Source organism: Pelophylax lessonae, assembly GCF_965119305.1.
Source record: "Pelophylax lessonae genome assembly, chromosome: 2".
Taxonomy (NCBI): Eukaryota; Metazoa; Chordata; class Amphibia; order Anura; family Ranidae; genus Pelophylax; species Pelophylax lessonae.
Window position 1 is genome coordinate 162366297 of NC_138769.1, and position 21335 is coordinate 162387631.

Genomic DNA, 21335 nt, shown 5'->3' on the forward strand with positions numbered 1-21335 from the left:
ATGCTCTCAGCACCCGCTTCCTCATTCAAAAAATGTTAACATTGCAATTATTTCTTAAACACCGGCTTGCAGATATCAGGATTTAGATTTTGGCATTACTCTCCAAAATTACTGAAACAGTACAAAAATGTGTAATAAGAATCAATAATTATATCATGTTCTAAACATATTGCTGCATGTAAAGCTACTTTTGGAAAAACATCTTCATACCAATATGTTGTGAGCTTATGCTTGGAGAACATAGTTATTTGGTTTATCAAATCATTTGGAGTGTAGCATAAGAAAGTAATACGCTGTTTTGAGCAAGCAAAAAGTGTTCCCTTTATAAAATGCTGGCCTTTTAACTGCCGGTTCACACTACTCCGACTTGTCAGGCGACTTGGTCGCCTGACAAGTCGTGCTCCATTCTGTGCAATGGGAACCGTTCTAATAGGAGCGACTCAAGTTGCTCCGACTTAGAAAAAGGTTCCTGCACTACTTTTGGTCGAAGTCGGAGCGACTTGCATTGACTTCCATTATGTGAAGTCAGTGCAAGCCGCGCCGAAGTCGCGGTGCATGGCGACTTGTTCAAGTCGCCCCGAAGTCGTGTCGCCATAGTGTGAACCGACTCTAAATGGTATGTAGTTCAACAACTGTTACATAATATCAACCTTAAATTCAATGTTTACCTACAATAATCAAATGCTGGTCAAATGTTTTTCATTGATTTAAAAAAGGAAAATAGTGAATTTGACCACTAGATGGTGCTAGGTATCATAGGAATGTCCTGTAATACTTTGTGTCATCTAATGTAGTATTTTTCATTTTTAATCAGTAAAAAAGATTTTACCCGCATGGGAAGTAGTCTAATAACATTACATTTTGCCCCATTCACAAAGAAAAAATGTACATGCACTTTCACTGGGCGAATGGCTATGCAAATTGTTATATAAATACAAAAGTTACTGTCATGCTGTCATAAGGAATTTTATCTGTAGACTTACCAGGTATCCCACCCAAAACTCCACCACCAGCTACAAAGAAGAGCAAACAAAGGATTAGATAGCTCAAAATAACATACTTTGTATTCCTCTCACTAACACCAACAATGAAGCACTATTCCTCCCACTAATACTAATAAGGGGGCATTATTTCTTCCACTGACATCAACAATGAAGCACTATTCCTCCCACTAATACCAATGATGGGGCATTATTTCTTCCACTGACATCAACAATGGGGCACTATTTATCCCACAAACTAACAATAGGGCAGTTTTTCTCCCACTAATACCAATGATTGGGCACTATTCCTTCTTACTGACCACAGGCATTAAGCAATTATTTCACTCTCTCTGACCACCAAGCCCGAGGCATTGTTTACCCCCACTGATGCTGGGGCATTTTCTACTCCCACTGGCCAAAGTTCAGCCCCCATACTGTCTGAAGGATGGTAAACTGGCCCTTCAAAATGTTTGGAGACCCCTGCCATACAGTATAGAATTTCTTATTGGTCTGAAAAAAATGAAAAGCCCAGTGTTTTTAGTAAGACATCCATATTATTTGTTCTTCTAATTGGTAGATAATTAGCACTTATTTCTCTTTTGCTAAGAAGCATGTAGAAAGTTTCTACAAAATAATAATTACAGCCCCAAAACAATTTTATGAAAGGAACAAGAGCATTTGCTAGACTTACCTTGAGGTTTCTGTTTCACACCACTCCCTGTTGCCACTCCAGGAAGAACACCAACTCCTGGGTATCTTACACCTAAATTAAGAAAGGTATTATCAGGCCACTTTTTTTTTTTTTATTCATTTTTTTTTTAGTTTTGGAGAGTTCTAGAGTGGAGAGGGAGAATCTCTAGAGATAGAATCTGGATGGAGTGGAGGGAACACCTGTCACATTTTTTATTTCTGTCTGTGTTCCCATTAGGGAGATTTACCCTCTCCATTGGTCATGTTTACCATTATCACCGAATGTGAAAGTGAAGGAAAATCCCAACTTTTTAGGTTATCACCAAAACATCAGTAGGGAAATCTTCCAATGAGGACACTAGTTCAGGTGACAACCAGGGATTCTCTCACTTTTGTAGAGATTTCTTCTTACTTCCTATTGTGGTTATGGGACAGAAAGCATAAGGAAATCTCACAAAGATGGTTCAAAAAGATCATACTGAATCCAGGTAAAAAAATGTTTTGCCTTCAGTTCTACTTAAAAGGAACTGTAGAAAGACTTGGCTATGCGAGGGATAATCTAAATAGAATGATGAATGACTCTTTTTATAAACTTAGTTGATTCAAACTAAACAAATGCTGAAAAAATACACAATATTACCAGAAGTATTGGAGCGCCTGCCTTTACACGCACATGAAATTTCAGACTTAGTATGTAGGGTTCAAAATTGAGTTGGCCCACCCTTTGAAGCTATAATAGTTTCAATTCTTCTGGGAAGGCTGTCCACAAGGTTAAAGGAGTGTGTCTTTGGGAATGTTTGACCAGTCTTTCAGAAGCACATGTGTGAGGTCAGGCACTGATGTGGACAAGAAGGCTTGGCTCGCAGTCTCCACTCTAATTCATCCCAAAGCTGTTTGGTTGGGTTGAGGTAAGAACTCTGTGCAGGCCAGTCAAGTTCATCCACCCCAAACTCACTCATCCATCCTTTATGGACCTTGCTTTATGCACTGGTCCAAATCATTTGCTGGAGGGGGATTATGGTGTGGGGTTGTTTTTTAGGGGTTGGTCTTGGCCCCTTAGTTCCAGTGAAGGGAACTCTTAAGGCGTCAGCATATCAAGACATTTTGGACAATTTCATGCTCCCAAGTTTGGGGATGGCCCCTTCCTGTTCCAACATGACTGCTCACCAGTGCACAAACAAGGTCAATGACCTCAACCCGATAGAACACCTTTGGGATGAATTAGAGCACAGACTGTGAGCCAGGCCTTCTAGTCCAACATCAGTGCCTAACCTCACAAATGCACTTCTGGGAGAATGGTCAAACATTCCCATAGACACACTCCTAAACATTGTGAACAGCCTTCCCAGAAGAATTGAAACTGTTATAGCTGCAAAGGGTGGGCCGACTCAATATTGAACCCTACAGACTAAAACTGGAATGCCATTAATGTTCATGTGTGTGTAAAGGCAGGCATCCCAATACTTCTGGTAATATAGTGTACATAAGCAGGGGTTATTGTCAGTGAAAGCCCCTGCCAATATGATCAGTAGAGCTAAAGATATGGGCACCTGAAGTTATATATAATTGTACATCCTCACACTTCCTGTAAATGTTAAGCTTGACCCTCTCCCCTTCCATCTCTGTAGCTGTTTTATTGGTTAACAAGGCTGCTTATCATATTAACACCTTTATGAGAGTTAAGATGGTGTGTGTGTGTGATGGATGATAGAAAACCGCACATAACTTTATCTGCCTATATCTCTGGATCTATTGATGGGTTTGAGATGCTGTTTTCACTGAAGGTAACTTCTGCCAATGCAATATTGCATGTTATGATCTATTGGTTTGCCCGGTAGACAATATCTTGTCATTTTCTTGTCTCCCCATTATAAAAGTTTGGGGGTTTATCTCATTTATATACCAAACTGCAGTAAACAGCATAAGTATATTTCTTTTTAGAATTTAGTGTCCCTGTTAGTAGAAATACCACATTTCTGGCACCATTCCAAAATAACAGCGGGCCCCATGTATAAATGGCTGGCTGAAGCACTGTCTTTAAATAAAACAAAAAAAAAATGGCTATGCTAATAACAGCAAATCCTCAGGCTATAGGAACCTAAGAATCTAACAGACTTACACATCTGGAGAAATAATGGTTTACTGTGTCTTTCTTATGTGCAGCCAGAAAATCAATTTAGGATATGTTTAAAATTTTAAAGAGTTTAATCTCCCAAACTATTTTCTTCTGGTACCTCCTATTGCATCATGCAATGCAAACTCAATTTTAACACAAACAACTCACATTTAATTCCAGTGAGAGAATGTCCCAATGAGTTCCCTTCATGCTCTTCAACCGCCTTCTAAGGCCCTAAGCATGTAAGCCTTCTAGATGGTGATAAATTATTTTCTTATTCTCTAAATTATAATTATTTCTATATTAGAATTGCATTTCTCTACAAATCTCTTAGAGAATCACACATCTCTATATGTTGTACTGTTCTTTTATAAAGTACCACTAAAATCTCTTATATAACAGTCTAAAAAAGTACCAAATTCAGTTACACTGTATTGCAAAGTCTTATAAATTAAACCAACAACTTCCTTTACCGAGTCACATCCTCCTTCACTTGTGTCTCAAATACTCCCCCTCCCAGACACTGCAGCTCACAGTGTTGTAATTTCAGAAATCAGTAGGATGGACTTGGTGTAGCCAGGTGCTAATTGACAAGCTACAGGTTATTAAATCAGCTCTGGCAATGCTAACACACCCTGCAACGTGTTTTCTTTCAACTGTAGTGCAACCAGGTACAGCCTCAATGGAGGAAAAGGCTGCTCTGAATTCAGGAGCAGTGCAGAATTGTTGCCACACAAACATAGGAAGCTGCATTGGGTGGTCTTCACTGGCAGGGTCAACAAGTGTTGGTGGGACTTTGTGGGGGAAATAAAGGAAAACTGTAATTGCAGATGCACCCATAGATAAAGTGGACCCAAACTCTCTCAATCAACATTACCTATTTTTAATCCTTATGTTGCTAACATTCCTAAATAGATAGGGAGGTATAGTACTTTTACTTGTTTGAAACTTTTTAAAAATTATTTCTTCAGTTGCTTCCAGGTTTCTGGCCTAGGCTAAAATAATGTCATACCTCCCAGAAGTCTTTATAAGCATTTTCTTTTCTTTCACCTGGAGAAGGGGTGGAGGGACTTTCTTAGCTAAGCACACCATCCTGCCTGCATTCTTGAGATAAGGACAGATGGATTCCAGGAAGTAAATGCTACATAAATCATCTGCCCTTACTCAAAATGGATGTGGCTAGAATTGGGGGGGGGGGGGGTCTTTTCAAACTGATTTCTCAGCAAAATAAAGAATATAAAGCATAGAGACATGGTGGATGGATGAGTTTGCTTTGAATAATAAAATGAAATAAACATTGCTCAGATACAATTATGTTCTAATAATTTATTAAAAATCTTGTGCCCAGAGAGCAATTTCAAAACCTAAGATTTTGTATAGGTTTTATGTTGGAGGCTCTCTTTTAATTTACAAGTGTAAGGGTACAAATCCAGGCAGGTCATATGACAAATTTAGGAAAATATGTTTAAAACAAGCTAAATTAAAAGCAAACGAACACAGTAAAATTACGCTGAATGGTGAGATTAAAATGGTGAGATAAATTGATTAGCTTTGGCTGTTGAGTTATCTATATCCTAATGCACTGCACAACTAAGATGACCATATCTACTATGCTCACCTGATCCAGGCAGCACTCCTCCTCCAGGGAAGGTCCCGGGAATTCCAGCACCTGGAATTTTCAATCGAAGGATAAAACTGTTAATATATTTGTTCTTGTAAATGATTAAAAACAAACCATGTTGCTTTGCTGGCTTTTATATAAGAACATCTAAGATTACAATATAGATGGAAACATTAGTTTAGCAGCCCCTTCATTTGTTACTCTCATCACTTCCATTTAACAAAGATTTATTTGGGATTAATTTACTAGAGGTTCATTAGATCAGTGTAGCACACTTTACGTACTATGTACTTTACTTTAATCAGGCCTGGTTCACACTATTTCACATTTTCATTGGCATCCATTCACATCAATGTGACTCAATGCACCAAGCGATTTTGGAAAAGGGTCATGTACTACTTTGGTGCAATTCTAGTGCAATTTTGTTCCTGTAGAATATACAAACTTTATCCAATTAGCACTACATAATCGCACTGAAATTCTAAGCAAAATCGTATTGCAGTAGTGTGAACCTTGCTTTAACCCCTGTACACACGTACCGATCGTCGGCCGAGCGATCGGCCGTCTTTTGTCCAGGGCTGTCGTGTCTGTTGAAAACTGCAAAAGACTGCACATGAATTTTGTCGGCCAACAGCAGCCGACTGCAGAAGTGATGTCATGTGATGGTTAACTTTCCGTGTGTTTTGTCTTTTCTGAGCATGCCCAGTCTTGCAAATCTGCTGTTTGTCGGCCGAATTCTGTACTGACTGGCGAACAATCGGCCGTTCTGGTGTTGGGTTGCACATCAGATTCTTTTCGGCCAAAAGTGCGCTGTCGGCTGTCGGAAGCATCATACTAACAAGCCTACAATCGGCCGATCGGTCGTCGGCCGAATCTTTACGGCCGACAATCGGTACGTGTGTACGGGCCTTTACTCTACTTAATAAAGCTTACTGTTTGTTACAATTACAGATAAACCTCTTGCAAATCTCTGCTTTATACTAGTCTCTGACCCTTTGCTGCTTCAGTTTCCAGTACTAAGGAGCATATGTCATACACAAAAAGTAGGAATAAGTATCAGCGCACTGAGGAAGTCGAATGCCTACAGGGCATAAGGACACGTGTATAGGGGGCCGAGACTCAAGATGGACGTGACCCGGCAGCGCACACAGGAAGCACCCTTGTGTGTCTCTCCAATCGTATTGCAGCTGTATTAATTACCTGCTCAGCCCGCACAGCTTCATGTGCATTGTTATGTGAGTGTATCCCCATTTTTTACTATTGGAATAAACGTTTTATATGTCATACACAATAAAGAACAACTGCCTACTTAGTGACCTGCTTTACCACGTGCTAGATGCTACCCATAGAAAAACTTCAACAACCCCAGACATTCTCAGATTGCACTTCAGTTCAAAAATATGTAAAGCCAAAACTTGTTTTTAGATTTCGATTAAGAAGTAGGATTTGAATTTAGAAAATTCAGAGCAGAAAAAGGTAAAAACGCATGTAAGGTTATTTATGTGCTGCCTGTGCCCTACTAGGGAAGTTCACTTACTGCCTACTCCTTTCACTTACTGTTCTAAAGACCCAACGGTAAATAAAAGGGAAATCACTTTAAATTGAATAGAATTCCTATACTTGAGAATTATGGCTGGAACTTTTGTCCCCATTGGTGGATTTTACCCTACCCTTTGCTCAAGTGATAACTCCAAATTTTTGTATTTTTTCTTCATTTTTGTTTCAGTGACAGTGCTCACCCGTACAAATAAATGGGTAATCTCCCCAACAGGCACATTATAGGCAATAAAAACTTGAGATTGAAGTACTACACTGAAGTTCTAGAGTCCAGATATAGTATTAAATATCGTACAGATATTGTCTTTTTTTGTAAAAACTACCTAATGTTGCATTGGAAAAAAATGTATACCTAGCCTATAGACCATTGAAGTGGAACTTTACTCTCTAATCCATTTAGTTGCATCAGAAACCAAGGAAAATGCAGAGATCCTTTTGGTGTGTAGAAGCTGCCCACACCATGACCAAAACACCATTACAACACCATCTAATAGAAATATCAATAGAGTAATTCTAGAGATCTAGAGATACCTATCCATTTATCTAAACAATAAATACTTAACAAAGGTTCTACCAAAAACTGAAAAAGTAGTGTTTACATACACTTTAAGAAACCACAAACTCACTAGGTTTGTAAGAAATAGGTATTCAGGTAAACAGTAGAGTTTGCATTTCTCATATTCTTTATTTTTATTTTTGTTTTATTATACAGCATGTTAAATTATTATATTCATTATGACCAAAATATGCTTAAATCTGAACTGTGTAAAATAAATAAACAGTGGGTCTCCCCTGTTCTGCAAGGGTTAAATTGGATTTTTAATGCAGTTTTTACTTACCTTACCCCTTGTTCTCCCTGGCAATTAGCACTCTCCTCTTCCCTCTGATGCTCTGAGTCGTGGGCAGGCCCTTGGTGTCATCATTTGCAATGCAGGACTTCTGGTCCTGGATTGGACATGATGACGTTAGAGTGTGACCACCAGACGGAGCTCTGAAGTGAAGCAGCTTTGAGGGAAAGGTTGCACGGAAAGGAGGCAGCTTTAGGGAGTGAGGGATAAGGAAAGTTCAAAACTGCATATTAACTGTACCCTAGACAAAATGTGCATTTACCTTGCAGTATAGGGGGAGGCCCACTGCGAGGGTGGTTTTAATTTTGCCCCAGAGTTAAGTATATTTACTATAGGATTAAAACACAGTATATGTTCACATAGCTTAGGAAATATAATAAAGCTATGTTCCCTTCCCTTTTGTTGAACGCTTAGGGGATATCTGTCCACCTGTGGCTCCTTTGGGTCTTATGAGGAAGTCTCACTCTAATTGCTTAATTGTGTGTATTTTATGAAGAATGCAGATGGATGAGTGTTAGCTTGCCTGGCCGTGTATTAGCAATGTTAGTACATGCCAGTAACTCTCTTGGGGGTGATATTACTGCTGGAGTCTCTAAGAAATATGAGAAACCTATGGTGTAGATCCAAAGCTGAAATACATCTTTTAATGTGTTAGTGTTGGTCAGTTACCAGTGTATCATTCAGTACAATACTGGGAAATATTATACACAATAATATTTTAAAAATAGTGAGTTCTTCCCACCTGGAAGTTTTCCGGGTTTTCCTCCAGCTCCTGGCTGGATACCAGTTTGTGGTATGACGGCTCCTAAGTAAGAATGAAGGGTAATATGGAAATGACTATTATTGTATTATTATTATTAATATTATACATAGTGCCAGGGTATTTCCACAGCATTTTACAAAGTGACATAATACAGGCCCAGTAATATCAACAGCATTGCAACATGCAAAAAAATGTATTTAAAAAAAAAAAAGAGCCTATTCAAAAAAAGTGCATTGCAGTAAACCACATACTACCACAATACACAGTAATGCCCTATTGGCAGTGCATTATAGTACCATTTCCAAAGTATGACTACATATACACAGCATATAAGCTGTGTTACACTAAAAAAATAAATAAAAAGGATCATATCCATTTTTAATGCATTAAGGGGAGCTTTAAGCCTGTTTAAAGTACATGGACTGCTTTAATACATTGTGCCTTAACACATGATAATTTGCTGCCTTATGGAATGTGTGTTAAGGCAATTTGAAATGTTAATAAGCCCTAAAAGTAAGAACCCTTGCCGGCAATGCTTACAGTATAAAGGATAAGGGAGAGATAGGATAAGTAATAAAAAAAATGACATACACTAAAATTTGTTTAATCTTCTTTAAATTAGCCAGCAGAATGGTTGACAATGCTCAACAGCAAATAACCGTATTAAAATAGTCTTCTTCAGTAGCTTGAAACTCTCACAATTCTCAGACGCCCACTCTGCCACTCTTTCTATCAATAGCTTATTAGTAAATCATACTTTAGCAAGAATCTGACTTACCTGTAGTCAGCCCTGGTACACCACCGACTCCTGTAACAAAATAAATACAGTGACTTATAGTTATCAAAGTAACTATCACAATTTGACTGAATCATTTAAAAGGTTATGCCAAAAATGACATAGGCGCTTAGCACCCTGGGTTTTACTAAAATGGTAGAGTTCAACATCTTGTGAAGCTCTGCATAGAAACCAATCAGCTTCCAGGTTTTTTTTTTTAAGCCTATTGAATAAACTGAAGTTAGAAGATGATTGGCTATCACACACAGCTGCACCAGATTCTGAGTACTCCACTTTTAGTAAATCAACCCCACTGTCTTCTTATAAATGTATCTTTTATAAACACATATTATTCCTAGGTGCTTTATAAATAGCTTTATGTACAGTGGGCCTCTATGGTAAATTAAAGGCATGTAGCACCTGGCATGCTACTGCTATTATCTGTTCTACATTGGCATTGCAGGCTAGATTTACTATAGGTAAGTTTTCAGCATAGCCACAATTTAACATGTTTAACATGTTCTATGACACACTAGGAGTCTAGGACCAAAATAGGCATCTATTGATATTCGCTAGACTGTTTTCCAAGGAGTTTAATGCCTTAAAAGATGAATAACATTTTTTTTTAAGTTGAACAAAACCACAATTACATGCATTTGACCTTTACACATGACTAGTGTGTTGCCAGACAATCACCTTATGAGCACAATGGCCAAGAATGGGAGGTATAATTAAACAACATCTATTCACAATTGGGCTTGAGCACGATATGGCCATATGGTGGGACTAAATCCCCATTTTTATTTATTGATTGCCTTTATATTTGATAGTCATTTCTTTTGCATGTGTGCGCTATTCTCTGTAAATATGCATGTCTCTTGGTCTATAGCTGCACCAGCTTTAGAAATGCATGTTCAGGGTGTGCCCCCCCAGCTCCTTTTTCTATGTAATGTATTCGGTTTGACCAGACTCTGGGGTTGAGCACCCCACCCTCCCACACCTGTACTCTATCAGTGTCCACTAGCTAGCAGATATAGGAGGAGTCCCTCATAGTGCAGTCGCACATCTCTCCCAGTAAGGAGTAAGTATCTCCAATGGTTTGAGAAGCTGAATTCATCCTTCTTTTTATGGATAGTGTAGGACCCACTGACAATGGATACTTTGACGTAGTGGTGGGCTTGAGCACGATATGGCTATATGGTGGGACTAAATCCCCATTTTTATTTATTGATTGCCATTATATCTATTCACAATTGACTTTCTTAATCTAATTGTAGGTACCATCATCACAAATTGATTTGAAATCTGCTGGTGCTCTGCATGGTTCTACTCTTTCCATACACTACAAAACTAGTGACTTTGTTATATATATATATATATATATATATATATATATATATATATTCTACAAAGGGAAAGGAAGGCCAGTCCAAACTGGCAGGGGCCAAAGTTGAGTTCCACCCTAAATTGGACACAAAACCCCTCCTTACAAGTTAGTTGCCACAATAGATACCTATGTGGCAATAAATTAATTCAGAAAATAGCAGGGACCAGAAGAACTGAGCTAAAGGTAATACTGTGCTCTCCAAAACAAAATCTAAAACAAGGCATAAATAGTTTAGAGTACATCCTAGGGACAGTTGTTTAAAAAGAACAATTAATGCAGTGTTTATGCATAGTGTGGGATGTGTCCCATTAGTAGCACACTTCTTCTATGTAGGTAGTAAATGCCAAGAAATTACATAAAAAGTGAGAATTGTTTAAGAATACACAAACTCTAGTCACAGCTACTAAGCACCAGGAGAAGAATGGTGATCTAAACCAGGAGTCCGGCGAGTTCTTTACTATAGACAATACATGTCACCTTGAAGGGAGCATTGTATTAGTGAGATGGTCCTCCCAGAGGGCAGGTGCATGTACAGTAGAATAGGGATCTATATGAGAGACAGGGAGAACAGACTTTGCAAACACTAAAGTAGAACTGTAACCAAATCTTTTTTTTTATTTTTATTTTGGGTAGGGCAAGGGAGGGTTATAACCCCTGTAAGGTTTATTTTTGTCATCTGTGCCCCATTCTGTTCCTGTCCCATAGCCAAACAGGAAGTTCCCTGCAAATTGGGGGAACAAGAACAAGTGTCCCCGTTGGAAGATTACCCCTGTATTACTTTTCTGGGGACAACCCAAAATATGGGATTTTCTTTTATGTTCACTTTCAATGGTAAGGGTAAAAAGGACACAAACCGATCGAATCTCCTAAATGCAGGCACAAACAGCAATAAAAACTGATAGATGTTCCAATCCTCCCCCCCTCTATCCAAAGCTAAAAAAAAAAAAAAAAAAAAAGTTTTGCCTTTAGTTATACTTTAAGTGGTAGCATTAGCAGCCACATTCAAAAGCCCTAGATAGCACAGTTTGGGTGTATGGGGCCTGCAAAGATTTCATTCTGAATTATGAATGTCAGGATTATATTTGGTAGGTAGCTATCAAATATTTTAATAACATATGTCTAGGTATAAGTTAATAAATTCTGCTTTGAAATAACGGAACTTGATACATTTCCACTGGGCACATTTGTTTTTTCTATTCCCTTAGGAGTGTGCATCAGTCTGGTATCTATAAACTAGATTGTGTTCTGCAGGTTTTATTATGTAATCTCCTGATTTGGACATAACATTTGACAGCGATGTGAGTTCAGCTAACCTCCCATGAGTTTTTTATGAGAAGAAGGCAGGGCCAGCTTTAGCCTTTCCAACCCTGGAAAAAAATACTTCCCTCCAGCTACGCACATGTAGCTGAGAGAGCCTGAGTCAGCATTAATGACCATGCACATAACTTCCTCCCTCAGTGAGCTGCTGACAGAATCATTGGACAATATAGGACATAAAGCCTGTAAACAATCAAGGAGGTCAGAAATAAAACTGACCTGGGATAACGCCGCCTGGATATGCACCAGGTACTCCCCCTGTAACAGAAACATGGCTGAATACACAGACGAATTTATGCACAAACAATACAACCCCGGGCATTAGGAACAAACCCACAGAACTAAGAAACAAGTGGGGTCATTAAGGCATTATTAAGGGCATTTTTTTTTTTTAATTTAAAATAATAAACATGTTATGCTTACCTGCTCTGTGCAGTGGCATTGCACAGAGCAGCCCTAAACTTCCTCTTCTTGGGTCCCCTTGTGGCAATCTTGGCTCCCCATCTTCTGTGTCTGCCCCCATAGCAAACATGTGCTTTGGGGGGCAGATGTGCAGGCTCGTTGCTGAGCTGGGCTCTGTGTGTCCATAGACACACACAGTGTTGCTCTGCCCCACTCCCCACTTTCTCCTCACATGATTTGATTGACAGCAGCAGGAGCCAATGGCTCCCGCTGCTGCCTATGTGCCTGTGAGGAGAAAGGAGAGATGCTGCCCTCAGGCACAGTGCCTGGATCAAAAGTGGAGCCAAGTAAGTATTTGGGGGAAAGGAGGGGGGAGGGGGCTGGAGGTAACTGATATTGTAATGCATTTTACTTTAATGCATAAAATGCATTAACGTAGAAAAAACCCTTAATGTGTAAGTCCACCCTAACACTAAAATCGCTTTATCTACCCTTTTGAAGCCAATCTGACTAGGTCTCCAGTGGTGGAAGCTCTGCGGAGGACACAGCCGACAACTGCTGTGAAATGGATGGGAAGTGACATCATCCATCATCCATATGACATTACTTTGAGGCTTCCGATGTGTCCTCTGCACCCAAATCCCCAGCGAAGCTGCAAATGACAGCTCAGCGTGGGATTGGGTCTGATTGGCTTCAAAAAAGGTATGTACTGTATACTGATTTCTTCTTTACAGGGCTAGATAGCAGGGGCGTAACTACAGGGGTTGCAGGGGTTGCAATCGCTACCGGGCCCCATGCTCCAGGGGGCCCGGTAGCAAACCAGTGGGTGAACTTCCAGGATCGCAAAGGTCACACTTGGGAGGCCCCAAGATTGCAGGAAGGGGGCCCACAAGATTGCAGGAAGGGGGCCCACTGCAGAACTTGTGAAAGAATCCTGCTGTGGGACCGTAATAAAAGGCCATGCAACGAGTGTAAAGAGCCCCAGGATTAGTGGGAAGAGCCCTGGGCTTGAAGGTAAGGGCCCCGGCCAGGGGTCTGGGGGGCCCTTCATGGTTTTTTGCATCAGGGCCCTGAAGGTTCTAGTTAAGCCTCTGCTAGATAGGTTAGTGTTAGATCATGGATACCTGTAGATGCAGGGATTTTAGTGTTAGGATGGACGCCTTTAGAACCACTATAAGGAGTAGAGACCTAATAACTAAGGTAAACCACTTTTTTCCCCCTGTTAATATTAACCTTGTTATCAATGTTTTCACCCATAATTCACACAGCTTTCACCCATGATTAAAAAAAATATTTAAAATATATTTCATATTAGAAAAATGTGCTGGAAGCTATGTGAATCTTGGGTGAAAACATTGTTAAGTTGACCCCAAGGAGCATGGTTTTCAGGAGTAAGACTGTGCCCATGCACATATATGCTGGCTAAGGCTATGTCTAAAACACAAACCTGATTTAACATGCTTCTTTGTTTAGAACATGCACTTTTCATACGTATGTGAGCAATAGCAGTGCTTTTATTTTGTGTGTTTTTTTTAAAGTGACAGTTCAGCTACAGTTTTCAAAAAGAAAAAAAAACATTTATACTTACCTTTTCTGTGCAAAGGTTTTGCATAGTGTGGTCCCAGACTTCCTCTTCTCTGCCCCCCCCCCCCACATTTTTGCTCTCTGCTCTTTCTCTTCTTGGTGCACCCCCATAGGAAGCCGCTTCCTATGGGGCCCCACCTGCAGGCTCAATCCTGAGCTGCACTCTCTGTGTCTATGGACATAAACAGCATTGCTTGGCCCTACCCTCTGCTCACAAAATTTGATTGACAGCAGCAGGAGCAAATGGCTACTACTGCTGCCTCTGGGATCAGAGAGAGGAGAGAAAGCCGCACAGCATGGGCACAGTGGTAGATCGAGATTGGGCTCAGGTAAGAATAAGTGCGGGTGAGGAGGCAATACAGATATAGGGACATTTTTTACTTAAAAACTGTCCAGCCTTTACAACCACTTTAGGCAGTATTTTAAATTGTTCATTACTTAAGCCACATATCTGCATGCAAGGCACAAAATAGCCATAATTGGACGCTCAGTGCTTTGCGCACTACAAACACAAGCATTTTTTTATCTGAAAATCTAAGGTAAGGTATAAATATATCCCTAAAGGTTTTTGGTAGTTTCATTCATGTTGTGTGTTATGTTGAGAACAGGAAGGGGATACCTTTTAAAGATTGTTTTTTTTGTATAATCTCTATTGTAGATTTACGTAATTTAATCCCAGTTAGCTGTTTTGCTGCATTCTCCTACAGTTGGCAGAAACTGACAGGGAATGATATTACATAATTCTATTTTACATAAATCTTTTCTCATTATACTCAGAAAACACCTGGGAATGTTCTAAATTTCATAAAGTGATATCATGGGAGCAGCTGGCAGAACAGGGTGGGAACAGAGGAAAGGGAAGCAAAGACACTGACCTGCACCTCCTTGTACCACTCCCCCGGGGTACAAGCCAGGGATCCCTGCACCTGCCAGGATGTCAAATTCAAACATTAGGGAACCGTATGACACATTCATGAACAATAAATTTAGTACAACAACATTCACTGTAGGATTTCACAAATGTACAAATCAACATTTGACTATCTGAATATCTAAACAAGAGATCACAATCGCCTATTACAGTTTAAACTACATTTGCATTTTAGGCAACTACTGTATAGAAAGACAGAGGTAGCACTTTTTTTTTTTAGAAATGATGGCCAGCTCTAGTCCTAGGTAAAGAAAATAGAAAAGCTGTAATGAATATACTTAAAGAGAATCTGCCATGGCAGAAATACAGAAGCTGCCATTGCTGACTTGTTTTTGAGGGTGGTGGGTTCATAGCTATATGATTCAGGTCAGAGACTAACCAAGTAAATAAGTCAAAAACAGGTAAACAGCCCTGAAGCTTGAACATTTAAAACAAGTCAGAATTTGCAAAACAGAGATTTTGGCAGTGTATTATAATAAATATGACACCTTAATACACTGTACATGAAATTAATAAAAATAGTGATATGTATATGAAACAGCACTATGTGTTACCTGGTCCTTTTCCTGGTTTAACACCGACACCAAGACCTCCTTTGTAAAAGGATAACGACAAATTATTCAACATAATCTCTCAGGTGATAACATTAGATTTAAAAGATGCCAACCCACATTTATACCCAGGAAAATCCAATCCCTGCCTGACATATAGGATTTAATACATTTATCATTTTGGATATTTAAAGGTGGAAATGAACACCCAAACTCCATTTATTTACTAATGCTTATCATAGAGTTGTGATCATGTGCCCAATATTTTAACACAGACTCTAATTGACATTACTTACATCAGCAACAGATTATTTGTGGGTGGTCGCTATTGTCTACTTTATTATAGACTCTGATCTCTGCCCCAATCAATAAAATTAATTACTAATGTTAGTTGTAAGCTAGATGAATGTCAGGAATAGAGTGGTCAGTAAGTAAAGAACCATGGCAGACATTTTTTTTAAGCTAACTTATTTACCTGGCAGCAGTCCACCAGTGCCCACACCACCAACTCCACCAACACCACCAAGGCCACCAACTCCACCAACACCGCCAACTCCACCTATCAAATAAAAATGGTAAAAGCAAATTAGAATACAGTGTATATATAGAGATGTTTAAACTCCTGACTTTGCATCTACTGACTCTGTATATCCTACCTATCGAGTGTTTCTGCTGTCTTCATATGAAAGGTTCATATTTAGCTTCCAATGTGTCTCCATGTGTTGCAGCTGGTGGACCATGTATTGTCCATGTCTATGTTGTCCACATGTTTTTATGTGTGTAAGAGTTGTCTTCACATTGTGGAGCACAAACATATCTAAGTCCATATGTGTTAAATGGCATCCAAAACCTTTACGTGAGGCTTAAATTGCATCTAAGACTTGGTAAAGATGCCTTTTTCAAGTGACACTAACCACTACCGCTAAACCTAAAATGCATTTTAGAATGTAAACAGTTTATATTTAATTTTTTTAGTCTAGTCCCATCACATTTTTGGTCACCAACCTTCAGCTTCAATTTTTTTAATGATGTCTTTTTTTTTTATTAATTTACATTAATACCATTAGGTCACATAAGCATTCAAGCTGTTTTCCTCTAGGGACTAATCAGGGAAAATGGTTGCCATGTCTGTTAGAGCTGAGGAAATTATAATTTCCAAAGTAATTGTGAATTTCTTGGAACCAAACATAAACGGCTGTAGTTTGAAGTTTAGTTTAAATTCCATCCACTGCTTGTAATGCGGAATTCTTTATCAGAAAACATTTGTAATCCACAGAAGAAGTGTACTGGGCTGCTCTTACCCAATCACGACGGCAGGTTTAAACTAATGTGCTCAAATGAATGCAAGATAAAGGTCAGGAAACAGGAACTAGCCAAGTTAAACAAACCACAATGGTACGGTCTGATGTCAGCATGGACTGACTAACCATTCCCAGTATTTTTATTATTGTGCTGGATAAACACTCATTTTCATTTTCTCCTGTATCCGGTTGTTTTATTAAGGTTTATCAGATTAACTTTAAGAATCTCAGAATTATTTAGTGATTGTGTAATCCATAAAAATACACATTGGGCCCCTAAACAACTGCCTGGATGAAATCATTTTATATAGCCTTGTCTCCTTTCTTAAATCAGTCAAAATGTACTGTAATATTACATCACTTTACAAACTCTCAACCATTATGGCCAACTTTATTTTTATCAACTCTTCTGTAGACATTACTTCTGGGATATTGAAATACTCATATTGAGCTATAAAAATAATGAACATTTAACAGTTTATGACTGCTTTGTAACCTGAAGTTGGTCAGAGAAATTAGGAATGCATCTTTTCTCTCCATCTTCCAAACAGTTTATTGATTTAGTGATAAAAAATCGGCACTACTCATTTTTATTCCAACAGTCTACCCCTAATTGTTTCAGTCCGATGTCTAGTACAGTGTAATGAGCATTGTTTGTTGCATTTAATGATACAGAAGATCATATTCATTCAACAGATTTGGCTACATGATAACAATGTCGATCTATAAAGGTCATTCTGATAATTTTATTACTCTTGATAGTCCACATTTCAGGAAAATTACCAATTTTTTATGTTGTAGTCCCAAATAGTATTATATGGTCATTTAATGATAAGTCTTCAAGGCTTTATCATGCTCAATAACTATGATAAAACAAATTATCAGTTTATTGATGCTTCTGAAATGATTTTCCTCCCTAAGGCAATAATATGCCTAAAGACATTACGGCTACTTAGGTTCATTGAAGACAAGATGGTAGAATTAAAAAGAGATACAAAAAAAAAATACAAATGTAAATAAAGTAGGCAGAAGAAGAAGAAAGTTACCGATAGTACCAACAAAAAAATTATACTAGGAAAAGTTAGGGGGGAATTCAATAAGCACAAAGCAAGTCAGGTAAGGATATCATGATTTGAAAACTCCAAATCTTGATGGCCACATACAGGTCTAAATTAGACTGACACAAAACTTTTTGTCAATGAAATACACCCTATCTAATACAGCACATTACTATTCGGTATTTCCTCTGAGAAATTAAAACTGTGTAAAAATAATGGCCCTCAAGGAGTGAAGTTTTGCACTATACAAGTATGAAAATATACATTTATACTTCATAAATGTAGCATAGGAACAGATGTAAGATCTTGGCTTGACTATCTGGTTAGAATTTGCCAAGAGTTAAAGATTTTATGAGAAATGTTTCACATTCATTGGGCATTTTGCCATTGTCATCTGCACATTATGCTCCCATGTGCAGATAGTCTTCATACCTGGGGCTTTTGCTGGCTTTGCTTCTACTTTTTGAGCCCCTTGATTACCTAGAAAAGCACCAGTGGTCATACACTGCTGGTCAGTAAACTGTTGCATTAATTACTAATAATTTTATTTTTACACATTCTTTTCACTTTTACAAATATCCAACAGACTCCCTTTTAATTTTACACAACATGACCTTATTCTACTGTACAAAATTTTTCTACTTTATATTTACTATTTTATTCTTTATTTTATAGAAGTTGCAAAGCAGTTTGATGGCTATTTTCATTTAATACAGCCCAACTAACTTATATTATAAACCGGCCTATCATTAGCCAGCCATACATGGGTCAATTCCTAACAAACTTCGTTATTTTTTTCAAAAATTTCCAACATGCCCTAACATTCAAATTCGATGGCCGCACAAAAATTGGCCATTGCTGCAGCCCTTTAATGGTGCAAAATTCGAAAGAAAGTTCTTAGTTACGATTTTCATTAGTAAATTCTTTTGTAGTTTGACCCATGTATGGTCAGCTTTGGTGTTGACCTATTTTGAAAACCAACACGCAGCATTTCTAAAATCTTAGGCCTCTTCACTTGGTCCAATCAGCTGTGCAGGTCATGAACAATTGTATCCAGGAGCTAAGGTGTGTATGGACAGCCATGGCTGGTAGGACTGTGCAAAGCAATGACAGGCTAACAGTGGCCACAGCTGTTTACTGGTGTTCAGAAGTAAAAGCACAAGGAGGGATTACCTGTGGTTAGGGACTGATAATTGTGCCTGGACCTAAGCCACTTGAGTCCAGAGATTACCATCTGTCCTTGGCTGCAGGTAATCATTGGCTGTGCCATTACATATGAACTCGGTGGCCATTGTCAGCCTGTCATTGCTTTGTACAGGCTTCCCCTCTGCAGCTGTCTGCACACCCCTGGACTCCTGGACACAGTTGTATAAAGAATATGTACCACACCACAGTTTTCCTTTGCGTTTTTACAATGCATAAAATCTAGGCTTTATCTTGTAAAACTAATGGGCAAAAGAATAACTGATGAAGAAAGCGACAATGACAGTAACACCAAAAACCTATTGAAGCACATTTTTAAGGGTGGGGCTATAAGATTTTTCTGGTACTGCCATGAGACACTTTGCAAGCAACTTGTTAAAACAAAAAAACTTGGAAAAGTTAGGAGGAATTCCACAAGCACAACATAGTTGGGTAGGGATATCGGGATTGCACAACTCCAGATCTTGAGGGCCTCATACAAATCTAGATTATGAGTGCCACAAAACGTTTGGTCAGTGAACTACATTATACCTAATACACCACATTACTGAGTATTCCACTGAAGAAACTAAAACTTTGTAAGGATCATGGCCCTCAAGAAGTGAAGTATTGCTCAATATAAGTATAAACATATACAAATTATACTTCATAAATGTAGTATGGGAACAGATGTAAGATCTTGTCTTGACTATCTGGTTAGAAGTCGCCAAGAGTGAAAGATTTCATAAGAAATGTTTCACATCCAATGGGCATTTTGCCATTGTCATCTGCACATTATGCTCCCATGTGCAGATAGTCTTCATACCTGGGGCTTTTGCTGGCTTTCCTTCTCCTTTTTGAGCCCCTGGAGTACCTAGAAAAGCACCATTGGTCGTACACTGCTGGTCAGTAAGTTGTTGCATGAATTACAAAATATTTTATTTGTATGCGTTGTTTTCACTTTTTCAAATATCCACCAGACTCTATATTTATTTTACACAGCATTACCTGAACTAAATTTCTCTACTTTACATTTACTGTTGTTTTATTCTTTGTTTTTATAGAGATTGCATGCTGTTTGATGGCTATTTTCATTAAATATACCAAAAATAACAGATATTACAGTACAAACAAGCCTATTTTTATGTTGCAATCTTTTGAAATTCAGCACACAACATTTCTAAACCTTTAGGCCTCAATTACATGGCAAAATAAGCTGTTTTGTGGCAAGTATCTCATGAATGACCGCATCCAGAAGCCCAGGTGTAAGTCCACAGCCATGGCTGGGAGGACTGTGCAAAACAAGGGCAGTCTGACAGTGGTCACAGCTGTCCACTGGTGTTCTGTATTAATAGCACAGGGAGGCATTACCTGTGGACAGGGAATGATGATTGTCCCTGTATCCAAGCTACTTGCGTCCAGGGGTAATCAGTCCCTAACTGCAGGTAATCTCTGGCTGTGGCTTACTTTCAAACATTGGTGGAAAGCTGTGGCCATTGGCAGCCTCTCATTGTGTAGCACCCCCTAGTTAGTTTTCTATAGTTAAGGTAAACTTAGTATTGGCTTCTCTGCAGCAGGGAAGCAGTGTTCAATTGCTTTTGACTACTTTCATCTGTATTTCAGCAAGTGGGTGGGAGAGGCTGACCCTGACCTGAATATTCAAACAGCCTCAGCCAAACCCTTGTCAGGGGAGTGACTAGCAGGGGGCTGAAAGGTTTATAAATGACCTAGGGGCTAGAGAAGTAGAGCCTTGTTCCCCTGAAAGAACCCAGGGGACAGAAGAAATCCTTTTTTGGGTCCCAGCTCCAGCTAGAGCCCAGGGACCTCTGTCCTGAGCCTCCTGGAGCAGTGCAGGAAAGAAACTGACTGGCACTACAAAAAAACACTATAGTACCCAGGGCACAGTGAGTACTAGCCATAAGGATCCTAGAAACTGTCTTTGTCACCTTTGGAAGAGCTCACTACTGTTTTCACTCAGGTTATACCTCTGCCAAGGGGTCCCCTGCATGTAGTTCAAAATAGTCATAGGCGTCCTCGTGTAAATGTTTGCTAATTCTGGAGTATTTCAAGGTTCAACCCCACCACAACCAAGTTAATTCAGCAAAAAACTACAAAAAGACATCAGCCCAGCTGTGTACTGACTTGAGTGACTGTGAAATACTGTCTGCCTGGCTGCCGTAAGCCTTACAGGAAATGGAACCCGGGCTCAAACAATTAGCCTGGTCTGGGGTCTGTGCTACAATTGCTTTGTACAGGCTTCCCATCCACA

At 39.1% G+C, this 21335-nt stretch overlaps 1 protein-coding gene across 1 annotated transcript in view; it reads right to left on the bottom strand.

Moving 5' to 3' along the window:
- ELN (elastin) overlaps positions 1-21335 on the bottom strand; it is a 118987-nt gene that overhangs the window by 52527 nt on the left and 45125 nt on the right. The window contains exons 7-15 of the mRNA XM_082247988.1: positions 16001-16084; positions 15529-15567; positions 14919-14969; positions 12277-12315; positions 9357-9386; positions 8558-8620; positions 5408-5458; positions 1675-1746; positions 984-1013 (exon numbers count right to left, since the gene is read on the bottom strand). Of these exons, the coding sequence (XP_082104114.1) occupies positions 984-1013; positions 1675-1746; positions 5408-5458; positions 8558-8620; positions 9357-9386; positions 12277-12315; positions 14919-14969; positions 15529-15567; positions 16001-16084 (459 nt within the window). The remainder of the gene's footprint in view (positions 1-983; positions 1014-1674; positions 1747-5407; positions 5459-8557; positions 8621-9356; positions 9387-12276; positions 12316-14918; positions 14970-15528; positions 15568-16000; positions 16085-21335) is intronic.